The sequence below is a fragment of the Coptis chinensis genome, chromosome 2, assembly GCF_015680905.1.
Source record: "Coptis chinensis isolate HL-2020 chromosome 2, ASM1568090v1, whole genome shotgun sequence".
In the NCBI taxonomy this organism is placed as follows: Eukaryota; Viridiplantae; Streptophyta; class Magnoliopsida; order Ranunculales; family Ranunculaceae; genus Coptis; species Coptis chinensis.
The window spans coordinates 28,142,561-28,157,556 of record NC_141457.1 but is presented as its reverse complement, the minus strand read 5'-3'; the positions used below and the strand labels follow the sequence as shown (position 1 = coordinate 28,157,556).

The window sequence follows — 14,996 nt, the reverse complement described above, 5'->3', positions numbered from 1 at the left end:
GTCAGTCCAAAATTAAAGTTGCCTTATGTGATGTATTCTAGCCCAACATGGGTCTTCTACTTATTGGAACAAAGTCTTTTGGTCTCATCATGCACCTTACTACTGCAACCTGCAAGCCAACCAAGAAAGGTTGGACTGTCAAATTCTTCAAGCAACGAGAGTTTATTAATGACTATTGAATTAATAAATGTGAAGTTCGGGCATACATTAATGTTGAAATCCAATCCTTGCGAGTAAAAACGAGGTCTTTGTGGAGTTGAAGAATCCAACTGAATGAAGCCACGATGAACACAATACCCTATTTTCTTCCCCAAAGAGATGGGTTTCTCCTAAGTTGGGTTTATTAACGCAACAAACAACATCAGACCAGATCCTTACACCAATCTCTGGTAGTAAATAAAGACAAGCATTAGTGATTTGTTATATAATACTCAAAACACGAGAAAATTAAATGAAAAGTTAAAATAAAAACCTCAGTTAAAAGTAGTTCGACGCAAGGAGGAGGCTATATTGCTATACGAAGAAAGTTTTGAGTCTGTTTCAACAAACAAAGAGATGTAAATTGTTAGATCTAGTAAAATTTGAAGTGAAAAATCAGATTAGTACTATTTTTTTTCCAGATCTACAACTTATATATAAAGAAAATCTCAAAAACGATGAAAACAAGCCGAATTCATTTCCTTTATCACTAAAATATTGACCGAGCAAATAGAGTTAGGGCAGAGAGAGACCGTAGCGGCGGTGAGAGAGAGAGAGAGAGAGAGAGAGAGAGGAGAGAGAGAGAGTAAAGTTATGTTTTATATTTTGAGTTTTTAATTTGCAACACTTCTCAAACGATTTTTAAGCGTTGGCAATTAATTTATGAAATTCACCGAAATAAAGCAACGCTTTATAACATTGTTAATGCTTATATAGTGTTGGCAACTTGCTAACGATAAATAACCGTTGCAAAGCAAAAAAGGTTCGCGTTGCAAATATCATATTATGGTGTAGTGCACGTTAACTACGAAAAACTGCAAAAGTACGAAAATATAATTATTAATTTTATGATTATTAAACATATAATTACCAAAAATGTTATGTCTCTACGAGGTTTAGTATTATAGTTTTGGGTGCTTATCAAACACCACCACCGAATGAGGAGTACCCCAATACTTCCAATTCAACAACCAATAATTCTTCTATATTTTTGCTAGATTTTGATTCTAATTCTTTGAGAGATTCCTCACGCCTCTGTTTCTTGCTCAATTTTGAAAAGGCAGAGTTTGCTTGATCGAAAGTTGACACAAGCAAGTGGTGCTAGGACTTTTTGGTAGGAAGAATCAAAGGTGATAGATAGTTGACTCTTTTCCAAACTATTGATCATCTCATTCCACAATATCTCTAGTTGACAGGCGACACTTCCTTCAGAAAAAAAGTGGCAATTGCGAGTTCATTCATTGACTTGGTAAGAATTATTATGCTTACTCTAATTCTCTATGCTCAGTTCGATTGTGTATGTGAGCTAAATGTTGCAAGACTCTTATAAATTCAACATTATTAGTGTCTCGTTCAACAGCAATATGTGGGACAATAGCCTCTTTATAATTATAGTTCCTAGTAGGTGGTAAATCTCCAAACTCTTCTGCATGCACATATGTATGTCTTTCTTCCTCCACAATCATGTTATGCATAATTATGCATGCTGACATAACATCATGCAACACATTTTTGTCCCATAGGCGAGCTTGATCTCTAACAATTGCAAATCTTTTTTGAAGAACTCCAAATGCTCGTTCAACATCTTTCTTGTAACACTCTTGCATTTGTGTAAACAAATTGTTCTCTTTCACTTCTAGGATTTTTTATCGCTTTCACTAGTGTAGACCATTTAGGATATATACCATCCATCAGATAGTAACCAATGGTATAGTTTCTACTCATGAGAGTGTAGTTTGCAGGAGGGGTAAGACCAAACATAAGATTATTGAAAAGACTAGAGCGCCACAAAACATTAACGTCATTATTAGTACCTAGTAGGCCGAAATAAACGTGTCATATCCACATGTCGTAAGAAACAACTGCCTCGAGTACGATGGTTGCAGCTCCATATCTTCTAGCATACTATCCTGCCCACTCTATTGGACATGCTTCTCAAGTCTAGTGCATACAATCGAGACTACCAAGCATTCCTGGAAACCCCCTTAGCTTAACAACATTAAGCAACCTTGTAATGTCCTCCTACTTTAGTTCTCTCAAATATTCGGGACCAAATGCCTCCACTATATGTTAGCAGAACAATTTTACATATGAGAGTACGGTTGATTTAGCAATGCGGAAATATTGATCTAGAAAATCAGCTGGAGTTCCGTAAGCTACCGTTTGCAAAGCACACAACATTTTTCCCAGAGACGACAATCCGACTTTACCAGCCGCGTCATATTTCTTCTTCCAAATGTCACTATGTTGCTTTAGGCGACTCCTAATCCTCAAGAATAACTAACTACTCATTCGGTTGCGACTGTTGAAAATGCCTTCATCGTATGTGGGATTCGAACTAAAGTAATCGGCCTTTAGACAAGCATTACTGAAAAAGCACGTAACACGCAATTATTTGTATTGTCGTTGTTTGTGTTACGTATCTTTTGCAAATCTTACTTAGCCTATTAAATATTGATGAGTATAGTGGTTAGCAAGGTATCAATCCTACTCTAAATAACTAAGTGATGATAATATAAATTCCTAATCTAAGTTACTCTAATGGATGCAAGTAAAAGATGTGGCTAAGTAATGATGAATATATAGTTGATTTGATTTGAGATGTAAACTATGCATAAACTAAACTAAATTAAATATATGAATATGAATCAAGAGAGAGAATATCTTAGGAGAGATGAATCCACCAAAATCATAGAATTAGTCTAATAGATCTACCTATCATGCTTAATATAAATCACCAATAGAAACTCATCATACCTACAAACCTTATGCTCATAACCATGATGATAATATGTGGCTTTCAACGTGATTTCTATCTTTCCATCAAATACTTCTTCAATCTCCAATGATATCTTATATTTAACCAAATTATGATTTAAGTGGCATTCAATATACAACTCTAGGTGCCATGGAAAATCCATATGTGGCATTAAACATACAACTAATTGAGGTGCCATAAAGAATCCAATTATCACACTATAACACTAAAAACTAGAAGAAAAGAATATAGGGTTTGTGGTATTTGGCTCTACACAATTATGAATTACCCTAAGACCTTCTAACCTCCACAGGAGCATTACATCAATGGATGAATAAGAAGAAACTCAATGAGGGATTTAAACTAAAATATTATAGAAGAAGAACTAAACTAAAACATACAAAAAAGGTTTCATCTCTCCTCCCAAGAGAAGGGAGATTAGCTCCTCATACTATGTTATGAACACAATATGAAAATGAATAATCTTTATAGCTATTAATGGTACTTGAAAAGATCTGAACTTTCTTCTCTCTTAATTCTAGATCTAAGATGCAAACACTAAATTTCCTAGATGATGTAAACTGAGGTTTTTGTGCCTTATATATTGGCTTACATGCTCGTCTGGATAGAGATCCGAATCCTATGTTTATTTAGTGTCAAACTCTCTGTAATTTTCTAGAAGCAATCCTGAAAAAGTTAGATTCGTTTGCACAAAAGTGAGACATGGCCCACTTTGCCTTGCAAGCTATTTCGCAAGCTGCAGCTTCTGACAGCTTTCAGTTTCCTAATTCTTGTGAAACTCTGACTTCTTTTCCACGTTGATCTCCTCTTCCTATGAAGTCGAAATTAAGGCTTTGAGATCATATTTAAGACTCTTCTAACTCAATTATTATCCTCTTTTAGAGTCCCATTAGGCTTGGCACTTATGGAGACAAATATGACGTTTTTGCCCTAAGCCTTTAGCTGTAATTCCCAGTGACTCCTTTTTTACTTGTTTGACTTTTTTTCCCTCCATATTTCACATTTAGGTTCTTTGACCTGCAAAAACTCAAATTGCATCATATTAGAATATTTAAATATAAAATGGAGACTAGCATACACATAATTGGGGTTATAAATCATTACTTTTGAGCACTTATCACAACCCCCAACTAGCGCACTTATCACAACCCCCAACTAGCATTTTGCTAGTCTCTTAGCAAATATGTGTTATACTAGAGAAGTGTTCAAAGCTAACAATACTAATTAAATAATAAACTAACTCACTTTAGCAGGCATCGTGGTTGCATTTACCATATCCAACAAGGCCTTAAGCCTTTAAGTTACCCTTAAAGGACGAGTTATAGCCTCGTGAGGGTTTTCAGTTGATATACCCACAAAATCAATTTTATATATGAACTATGGTGAAATCTAGATAAAGCAACTTTTTTAGTTAAAATGTCTAAATCAAAAAGTTATTACTTATCACATCCATGATCATAAAACATTAGGCTAAGGTTCTATTAATAAAGATAGAAAAGACTGACTAATCATCCTAACTAGAGCTTATTCATTTTTAACCATTCTGATTTCTTTCTCTTTTCCAAGCAATGGAATTTTTACCTCACCTTTGGATTAGTATTTTGACTTCAAATCTCACCATTTCATACACTCACAAGAAAATATCTCTCAGATAAGTTTTCTATTTTACCTCCATATGCAGGGAAATGAGTAAAAAAATAGAACATCCTTCATATTTAGTCAAAAAGATGGAAATTTTCAAATATATAAATAAAGTCTCATGGAAAGAATGTCAATCACATTTGAAGTGTCGGGTCCTTCACTTTAACATTCTCTCACCTATTATACACTTCATATCATACTTTAGTGATAAGTCTGGGTATTAAAACGGGGCTTAGGAAAGGTTAACAAAAAAAGGGTAAAAAGGAGTCAAAAATTTCTGAGAATATACTAAAGACTTTTTGCTTTTGACCTTCTTGAAAATTTTCTTCACTTGTAGACTGCAACACTTGAACTCTATCACTACTTCTGCTCAATTATTTATATTTCTTTTATTTATTTTTTCTTTTTTTTTCTTTGAGCAAAAGGAATGATTTTCTTCATTTGACTTTGGTAAAATTTCCTTCAAAATCTTCTTTGTTCTAGCTTTCTTTTTAGTTCTTTAGAAATCCTCAGAAATATGGGTAAGGCTAATAATATGGGATATACTCCTTATCTGGAGTTGGTTTTAAGATGATTGGTTTAAGAATAAAAGGTTTAATATATATAATGCTCAAAAGTGGTTAATATGATAATCCTACTAGGTGGGATAAAGGCTGATTGGTTCACTACTTGACTTATCAGTATGATATTCTGCTTTGAATAGACTACAAGTCCTAATGGCTATCTCCCCAGTTGATGCCACCTCGTGATTGACCAAATTAAGAATAAATGAGACTACACAACTAATTTAAAAGCATGAGAAAAATGGTTGAGTCAACTTGGACTCAGATTTACGTAAAGACTATCCAAGAAATTAAAATTGAAAGGCTCAAGTCTCACAGGTCAAGTCTCTGTACTAATCCTCTAGTTTGGTAGAAGTTTAAGCTGCTTTTTCATTTGAAATTCCTCTAGTGGTGTATTATATGAACTTACTCTAGACTAAGACTTTTATCAGTGAGATCTATTTCTAATAATAAAAACTTAGTCTAAAAGTCTTACTAATCCTGATTATGACTTATAATTTCCAATTTCATTAGCCAGTTTAAACGATAAAAATATAGTTTTCACCTAGAATCACCATAATTAACATATAAACTTTTCAAATATTGTAAAATTTTAATTCTCACCCCCCTAACTAAATTAGGCATTGTCTTCAATCACTAAATAAAATAGCTGAAAGCTTACCATAGTTTAAATTATTAGAGAAGGAGGGATATTACCTTAAATGCGTGCAAAATTATATCAGCAAAAATATGTAGAATTTATATCCTTAACAAAACAAATAAGAGTAATGATTCATGAGGATTAAAATTACTACAATGACTAAATATTTGTCATGTGCTCATTCTATAGAGTTACACGTCTCCAAAAAGGCGGAGAAAAGGTGCTAGAATGGAATACATGAGTTATATATATAAATGACACGACTGAAAAATAAAAATAAAAATTAAGCAATGAATAATAATAATAATAATAATAATAATAATAATAATAACTTAAATCAATAGTTTCATTGTTGCACGGAATACAAGATTTGTCTCTGCCTAAAAATAAGAGAGATAAAACCATAATAGACAATCAAGTGCATGAGTGATAAAAAACAATCACTCAATTTATAAACTATTGATATTTTAAATAATCAAAAGCAACTAATCTCATGACAGTAAGAAATAAACTTAACTATACTACCATCTTTCTAATACTATACCATAACGACTAAAAATAGATTAATTCTTCATACTCTTGATACTTCAAGTTCCTTCTCGAACCTTTTGTGGTGATGGGATAGATAATACAGAGATATAGAAAGTGTTAATGTAGTGAACGTAGGAGACGCTACAAAACATAGCTTTATAGGAAAACTTTCTGAAGTGTTCCACGTCTCTACTAGTCATAATCGTGAAGCTACAACTTCCTGACACTGGGCAGATTTCAACTCCTATCTTAACTCGAATTCCAAAATCTATCGCACTCTCCCTCTTTTGCTTTGCATGAACTTGGTTAGTTTTCCTAGTTATATTGGAACTTCCCTAGTCCTCTATCATTTTTTGAATTGGATTTGGAGAAAACTAATCAAAGTTAGAGATATAAAAAGCTAAAGAATCATCAACTTACCGAATTCTTTAGCTTTATATTTTTAGGACAGGTTCAGGTACGCTATATATATATTAGTTCGATTTCCTTGTCATGAGATACTATCTATTTAAACTACTTGGGTTGTCTCCCATAAGCGCTAAGTTTAATGTCGCCAGCCGACACAGAGGGGGGAAACTTAAGGTTACCCCCCTAACTAGCTTAGGTAATTAATTTTATAAATTTGTGGGTCTTTTATAGTCAGATTCCCTAGACTTAAAACTTGTTTGTAATCCGATTTTTGCTCTTTTTATCTTCCTTCTTTTCCATGCGTGACCTATACATTTTAGTAGAGAGCGAGCCATCTTAATTAAATCTTTGATAAATCTACAATTAAAAGTAACTTGACTTAAAGATGATCGAATGTCTTCTATTTTTGCATGAGGTTGATCGGTGTCTAGTGGATGGATTGCATCTAGCAATGCATTAGTCTGGTGTATAACACTATCCTTGTTATAATTTGTGCCTAATTGTGATACACATGATAAAAATAGATTTTTGTGGTGAGTGTTTCTAAAACTTTTATTAGCTATTATGTGTATTACACATAAATCATCCATCTTTTCTGTATCATCGTCAGGGTTTTTAAATAGTGTAAATATGTTTACATCTACTCTCATATTCCCGAAAGTGATATACATGTTCCCATTCCTACAATTAATTAAAGCTTCTGATATAGCTAAGAATGGTCTACCCAACACTACCAAAAAAACGACTTTACCCGACATGCATGCTCGAGAAAGATTACCCGATAGTTCCAGTCTGTAGGACGGTCCCTGCAAATGATATCCGTCGGGTATTATTTTGCCATCCGTCCAGTTAGTTCTTCCAACACTTCATGTGTTTTGGTTATAACTGAAGGTTGTGTGAGAGCTTTTATCCGCCGGTTACTTTGATGGTTTTTAACCATCCTTTCTTTCTGACTGTTGATTAAATTTTTGTTGCACTTATTAACCGTCCGGTTTGTTCTGGCGAGTTCAGCTGTTGGGCATATCAATTCTAATTATCAGGGCGCCAAACCAATTTCAGTTCCCACCTTAAATTTTCTGAAAAAATCAAAAAAATAAAGAGAACCCTAACTATTATCCCTCTCACTCAAGCTTGTTGTCTGCTGCCTTCCTCTCACTCACGCTTCAAGAAGGTAACACCTTCTCAAATCCATCACTCCCTCTCACTCACTCTCTCTCTCACCCACATTCAATTCAATGTAAAATCAAGTTTTAATTTCATGAATACTAATAAATTTGATTTTTTTTATTAAAATTTAATCAATACTAATAAATAAGCCGTCAAGCTAACAAATTTGATTATTTTGATTAAAATTTGATCTTTTTTCCTTTTGCATTTGGTTTTTTTGTAGTAGTTGTGTCGTACAACTTTAGTACTTCACCTTTGCAAGTAAGAGTTCCTATTATGTTAGACAAATACTTCATCAATGTTTTAGTTCTTAAATTGGATTGAGCCTATTTTTTTTATTTCATTTCCAGATGGCTTTATCAATGCCTTGTATCAAATCTGTCTCTTCATCTGCTTCACCAGTAATTCCCCTTTTTACTCTCTGTTTCCAGTTTTTGTTCATTAAACTAGACAGTGATGACTTAATTATTATTCTATTTTTTTTAATGGGTAATGATAAGAGCCCAAAACTGTAGTTTTAACCCTGTAACAGTCATACTTTTAGACCAATTATGTGAGTAATAATTAAGAGTTAACACTGATTACGTGTTTTTATGCATTTCAGGCTTCAAAATCCATTATGTGCAGAAATGTGCCACTTTAGCGAGATAAAAGAGCAAAGGTCGGTTACTAAGGAGTTCCGTGGTTAAAGGCCAAGATTCAAGAAGACAAAGCCTTTCTAATGCCCGGTCAAAAGCTGAAAAGTCGACGCGGGTAGAAACAGCACACAAGTCAGCAGAACTTCCGAAGGCCGTATCTTTGGACTCATACCTCAGAATGGGGCCTACCTTATGTCAAAACGACCGACTCGGAAAGAGCTTTCCAATGGTCTAAGCCTTGACCCAATCAGAGGAGCAAAAGTGAACGAAAAGTCTGTTGAAGCCAACTGCAGCTGAAGAGGCCTTTTTGGACTGAAAGAATTGGGTTTTGGGCCTGATTCTCTGGCCCAAAACATGGCTCCAAGCCCATGCACGATTTTTGGATCTGAAAGTATAAAAACCAAAGCTTAACTCTTTGTTAATGGTAGCTAGTTAGACCTAAAACTATAGATAATTCTAGATCTAGTTTTCATGTAATAAAATTAAGTTTAGTTTAAATTCAATTATTGTTTTAGATTAATCTTTAGAATCATTGTTCTTCATTAGTTTGATAAATAAAATAACTAGTTTGTCAATTTCGATTCTTGTCATTTACAATTGTTTAGATCTAAATTCCCTTATTACGTAGATAGCTAGACCTAGATTAGTTAGATTATTAATTTAGTATTTGAATCATTGTTTTATTATTCATTAGATTAATAAAATAGTGTTCTCCATAATCTAGTTTCATTTCCATTAATTGTTTAATTTCAATTCGTAGATTAAATTATTTGTCATTATTAGTTTAACTCAATTATTGCATCAGTAGTTTTGAATTGGATTTAAACAAGTAAAGTTCAAATCTTTATATCATGTCTTGTTTGAATTCCATTGGGAATGATAGCGTTATGATTCTCGGCTAAACCCCCATTAGAGGGGGTTGAGAAGTCTTGATGAAAGCTTGATTCCAATTATCGTAGAGTCGTCGTAATTTCCTTTCCACTCTATAAATGATTAGTTCACCATGAGAATGGGTGTAATCGTTCACATGCTAGTTATGAATTGGTAGAAATGCCATGTGTAATTAGGGATTAGGAGTAACCAGATTGTTCTGTGAAGCAGTTCAATTCGGATTACGACTATTCATCGTTAGTAGGATTAAGTCGAGTTAAGGTGGAATCAATCCCCCTCTAACTCCTTATCATAGAATCGACGTAGCATTCCCATAGTTGTTCTAATAGTCGACTAGTTGTATCTTGTGGGTAGTTGCATCGTAGTCTAGTTGCCATTTCGTAAATCTCTCATTAGACTTTAAGACCGATTATTTATACATAGAGAACACAGCATGCAAAAGGACTAGGAGTGGAACGAATCACTCTACTCCACTATATCTCATAGGATTGAGAGTAGAAATCTTTGATAAATCTTAGGCACATAAAATAGTTTTAGTTTACTTACGTTTTGAGTTCATCGTTCATTTCGTAGGTAAACTATCTTTTTATGTTTTATCAAATGGCGCCGCTGCCATCTTAGTTTCACTTTCGCATTGTTTTCATAGTATAACTCCTTTTCTTAAAGTCCCATTAAAGCCACCCACCCTTGTTTGATTCATACTGTGGTTGTCTTTTTCAGCATTAAACTTCCTCAATATATATATATATATTGCTGAGTTTGACTTCAAAAAAAGGAGAGCGCACTGGCCAAGCTCAAGTTCTTGGAAGGCTGGCTAGCGACCCTTCCAAACACTTGTAACTTGAACTTACACCGAAGCCACGACCACGCCAAAGTGGATCTCAAATACGAGCTTAATTTTGCGATTTCCCACAGGTTTGATTGAACTTTGATTTTTCATGTTTTTTTTCGGTGTTCTAACTAGTTATATACACCTAACAACACGCGTAAACAAGACGCTTATTCATAAAAGCGAAGCAAGGACGCAATCAAGTATTCCTTTCTTCCACACCTCATGACTCCCTGTTAGAGGTTTATACTAGTATATCGAGATTGTTTGGAGTGTTGACGTAATTAGCTAAGTTTGGTCTTAGCCTTGTATGAGATTAAGGTCTGGTCGAACAAAAACACTGAACATAATTACACAGCAACATCAACAAGCACGCCTATCTAGTATACCACTCATTGCACCTCTAGCTACTATTCCATATACTCTACCTAACACAATGCCCGACGAAGGAGAAACTCCTCTCTCAGACTTTTATAAAGCCTTGAGCGATAGCCCCAAATCTTGCATCGTTCTAGCATATCCAGTGGGGGATTTCCGAATTCCCCCAAATATTTTTAATTTGTTACCCGTTTTTCATGGTTTAGACCATGAAAAACCTTATCAGCACATGCGTAGGATTGAACAAGTCCTTACAACATTCCATCATCCTACGGTTGGTGCGGAACAAATTAAACTAAGGGTATTCCCTTTCACCTTAGCCGATAAAGGCGTCTTCTTGGTTAACGCCCAAGCGCCTAATTCGTGGACTTGTGGGCTAAACTTGTTCAAATTGTTTATGGAACATTTTTACCCACCCCTAAAGATGGATGAGATGCTTTCCAAGATTCATTTCTTTTCGACAAAATCCTCATGAATCATTTTCAGAGGCTTGGAATCGTTTCACCGATCTCCTTATAGAGTGTCCACATCATCATAACTTAAAACACACGTTAGTTCGTGCCTTTTCAAAGGACTTCTACACCACCATAAAGAAGTCCTTGACATAATGAATGGGGGTAGTTTCTTAAGTAAAAGGAGCCTCGGAGGCTTATAAATTTTTAGAGGATCAAACTAAGCGAAATAACAACTAGGGGGTAGTGGCGATATCCACGCTCCGCTAGTTCTTCTAATACTGATTAAAGATCGCGGTATGTTTGAAATTAAACACGATCCCGAGCTTAGAACTCTAATCGAATCACTCACTAAAAAGGTAGAGGCCATTTACGTTCAACAAAAGCCTATCCCGTCATGAATGTAAATTCAAATCCATGTAGTTTCATTTGGAGCCCGAAAGCATCCCGACTTCCATCGCCCTATAGCCTATGAGCAGGCTTTTTCCATTAATAGTGAACCTAACGCCCCTTGGAGACAAAATTCCAACTTCAGTTGGAGAAATAACCAACACGTCACACCTCCAGGGTACAATAATCAATATGTTAGTCCAACGCACAGTTTTATCCAAACTCCACCACGACAAGGACAGGGTCAGGGTAATTTTAATAATTACAACAACCAAGTGCAACCTCGACAAGGTCAAGTACAAGGTCAAGGTAGTTATAATAATTATAATGCTAATAGAGGTATCGTCCCGGTAAATAATAACTATCAAAATCCGCCCATAAATAATTCACGCGAGATAGTTCCAGTCACACCACCCGTGACTACTACACCCGCACAACCGAATCGTCTTGACACCTTCATACAAGTGAGCCAAAAACTTTTCCAAACTATGGCTCAATCTAACCAACAGCTTCTATAATCCGTTAATAATTTAAGCCAACAGTTGGCCCAAGATAAAGCCCAACCCAAAGGTGTGTTTCCAGGTAACGCAATACCTAATCCTAAAATAACAAACACAACCTTTGAGGTAACCGATAATACTAGTAATGAATATGAAAATGTAGGTGAGCTAAAGGCCATCACCACTCTCCGTTCTGGCAGAGTGGTTGATAACAAAGTAACTATGCCTATAGTTACCCCACCAGTAGCCCCTACACTTGCTATTTTACTAGATACCGAAATAGAAACTGAAGAGCCTACCACTGTAGAGGTACCAGTTACAACACAACCTAAGAAACAGAAAGTCAAGGGTAAACATCCAGGTGATACCATTGCTAAATATAGACATAAGTCACCGTTTCCACAAAAATTAGCCATGTTAACTAGGGATACTAATTATGAGGAGATTAGGGACGTTTTCAAGAATCTAACTATAAACCTTCCCTTCCTCAAAGCTATTAAAAAGCTACCACACCATGTTAAGTTTCTTAAGGAGTTGTGTACTATTAGGCGTAAGACCAATATACCAAAAGACGCCTTTTTAATAGAACAATTCCCAACTCTATCTGAACATAATGGAATTGTTAAGTACAAGAACCCTGGTCGTCCTACTGTATAATGCACCTTAGGAGATTCTTATACGACGACCGCGTTATTAGACCTGGGGGCTATTGTTAACTTACTCCCGTTTTATTTGTATAGACAAATAGGTCTAGACGAGATGCAACCCACTAAAATGACGTTGCAATTAGCTGATCGGTCTATTAAGTATCCTAAGAGTGTGGTCGAAAATGTCTTTGGTAAAAGTTCGAGATTTCTACTATCCGGCTGATTTTGTCATCCTCGTCAGGAAGTAGTGCTAACGACTCTGTCCGATCATCTTAGGGTGTCCTTTTCCTCGCAACCGCCAATGTGCTCATTAATTGCCCGCGATGGTTCAATGTCCATGTCTTTTGGCCATCTTGTTGTTGAAGTAAATGTTTTTAAAACAAAGACACATTTACCCGATTCGTCTATGGATGGAGAGGTTAGCATGATCGAGAGCTTCGCTCGAGATTATTTCAACAACACATTCCCTGATAATCATATGCCCAAATTTCTTTCCTTTGGAAGTTCAGACTCCAACATTTTCATCCCTACACTAGTCGCTACACATATTATGGATGAGGACGAGATAGATGACTTTCTTAAAGATATAGTGGACTACCATAGTAATGTGGATATGCCAATCTAGATGAGGAATTCAAGGAGTTTCTTAGAGCAGGTGATGATTCACCCTATCAAGAACTACTTTGCATAACATCCACCTCGACTCCCCTCCTTCCACCCTTTCAAAGGAATCTCGAGTTTGCACTCGATCCTTTTGTTTCTCCTGTGCTTCATAATTTTTTAAATCCACCTAGTAAACAAATACTTCAGAAGAACAAACCATTTGACACCTTCATTTTCAGACTGGAGACAATCCCTACCTACACCATGAATGAGTTTTGTGCTAAACCCACATCCTCATTTTTTCCATTCTTTCCTTCTACAACTTATCCATATCCACCATCTCTTCCACAACCATTCACTTTTCCACACTTATTCACTAGGACGCCCTCTCGTTCAAAGATGAAAAAGAAGGTGCATGCTAGGTTACGTTATAGGTCTATCCGACTTCGCTGTCAGTTCACTAGGATGCGTCATAGGAAATCTTGGTGCTTCATTGTGTTTGGATATGTTTTCTGTGATAGTTATTTATGGAATGATCCACAACTATTTCGGTTGTTGATATATGATAAACTGCATGTTCATACATATGTGTAGATAAAGTCTCGAGTATCTGACTATAAATGACTCAATTTTTGTGTTTGGTACATTCCTTTCATTTCCAGATATTGGTGAATGCACCATTAAGGTAACCGGGCCCTCCCTATGGAGTGTGTGGCTGTAAGTACCGAATCTTACGACCACATTTAACATAATTCACGTTTTCCACTCTTGCATGTTTTCTCGGATTTTTTATTCATGTTTATCTATGGGGTGAATTATGTCTTTCTTGCTTATTGTTTTTCCTTATAAAAGTAAAAAAAATATATATACATATTAAATAATAAACATAGTAATCTAGGAAGTCTCGGGAATCTGACTTTAAAAGACCCACTGTTAAAAAACAAATTTTCTAAATTTTGTTGTAAAAAATTTGTTTGGGGGTGGGGTGGTCGTGTTTCCGTCCTAGAATGTTTATGTCCCATTATAGTTGTTTAGGCCGTTTAATTGTAATTCGATTCGGGTTGACATATTCTATGAATTTATAGTTCATTCGTTCGCATAACGTATGTCATGCACGCACTTCGAGGCATTTTCCACTATCTTATATGTCATCCACGGTCGGAATAGAGTGTTTTATGGATCATTGGATTGGAAATTCTCTCCTGATCATTTCCATATCTCATTCACAAAAATTGGACCGGTAACGAAGCGGCAATTTTAGTTTGAAGTTGCGCGAAAAATCGAAAAATTTGAAAATTCTGAATTGGGCTTAGGCCCAACCCGCGCGCACCTGCACCCCTTACCTCCACACCAAGTCGTGATTTCATCTTCTCAAAACCGCCATTAACAAACAAAACAAAAACTAAAACCCTAAAAACGAAAAATTAAAAAGAAAGCTAAATTAACCCACGCCAACCATCAAAAATCCACTTCAAATCTTCTCTAAATCCATCCACCACCACCTCCACCAAGTTAAAAAACCAAAAACCACCGGAAATTTCAAAATTGTGAACTATCACGCCACCACCGCGCCACCACCACTATTTGTTTCATTCGGTCGACTAAAATTCCAACACCACATCCCATTTACACCCCCACTACATTCCAAACACTCCAATAGCTCAACAACGTCGAATTTTGCCGGAGCAAGCATTTACTGGTGACCACTTCGCGCCGTTTTATGGTGACGAAATGATTAGTA

General features: G+C 35.6%; 1 protein-coding gene across 1 annotated transcript; it reads right to left on the bottom strand.

The window, feature by feature from the left end:
- Window positions 1-1,463: 1,463 nt before the first annotated feature.
- On the bottom strand, window positions 1,464-1,805 carry LOC147515633 (uncharacterized). Its single transcript, XM_086592988.1, has one exon. It carries the CDS (start codon window positions 1,803-1,805, stop codon window positions 1,464-1,466), a length of 342 nt encoding a protein of 113 aa, XP_086449114.1.
- Window positions 1,806-14,996: the final 13,191 nt, after the last annotated feature.

What these genes read in the sequence shown, in the direction of transcription:
- LOC147515633 (XM_086592988.1), bottom strand. Translation starts at nt 1,805, where the DNA reads ATGCAAGAGTGTTACAAGAAAGATGTTGAACGAGCATTTGGAGTTCTT.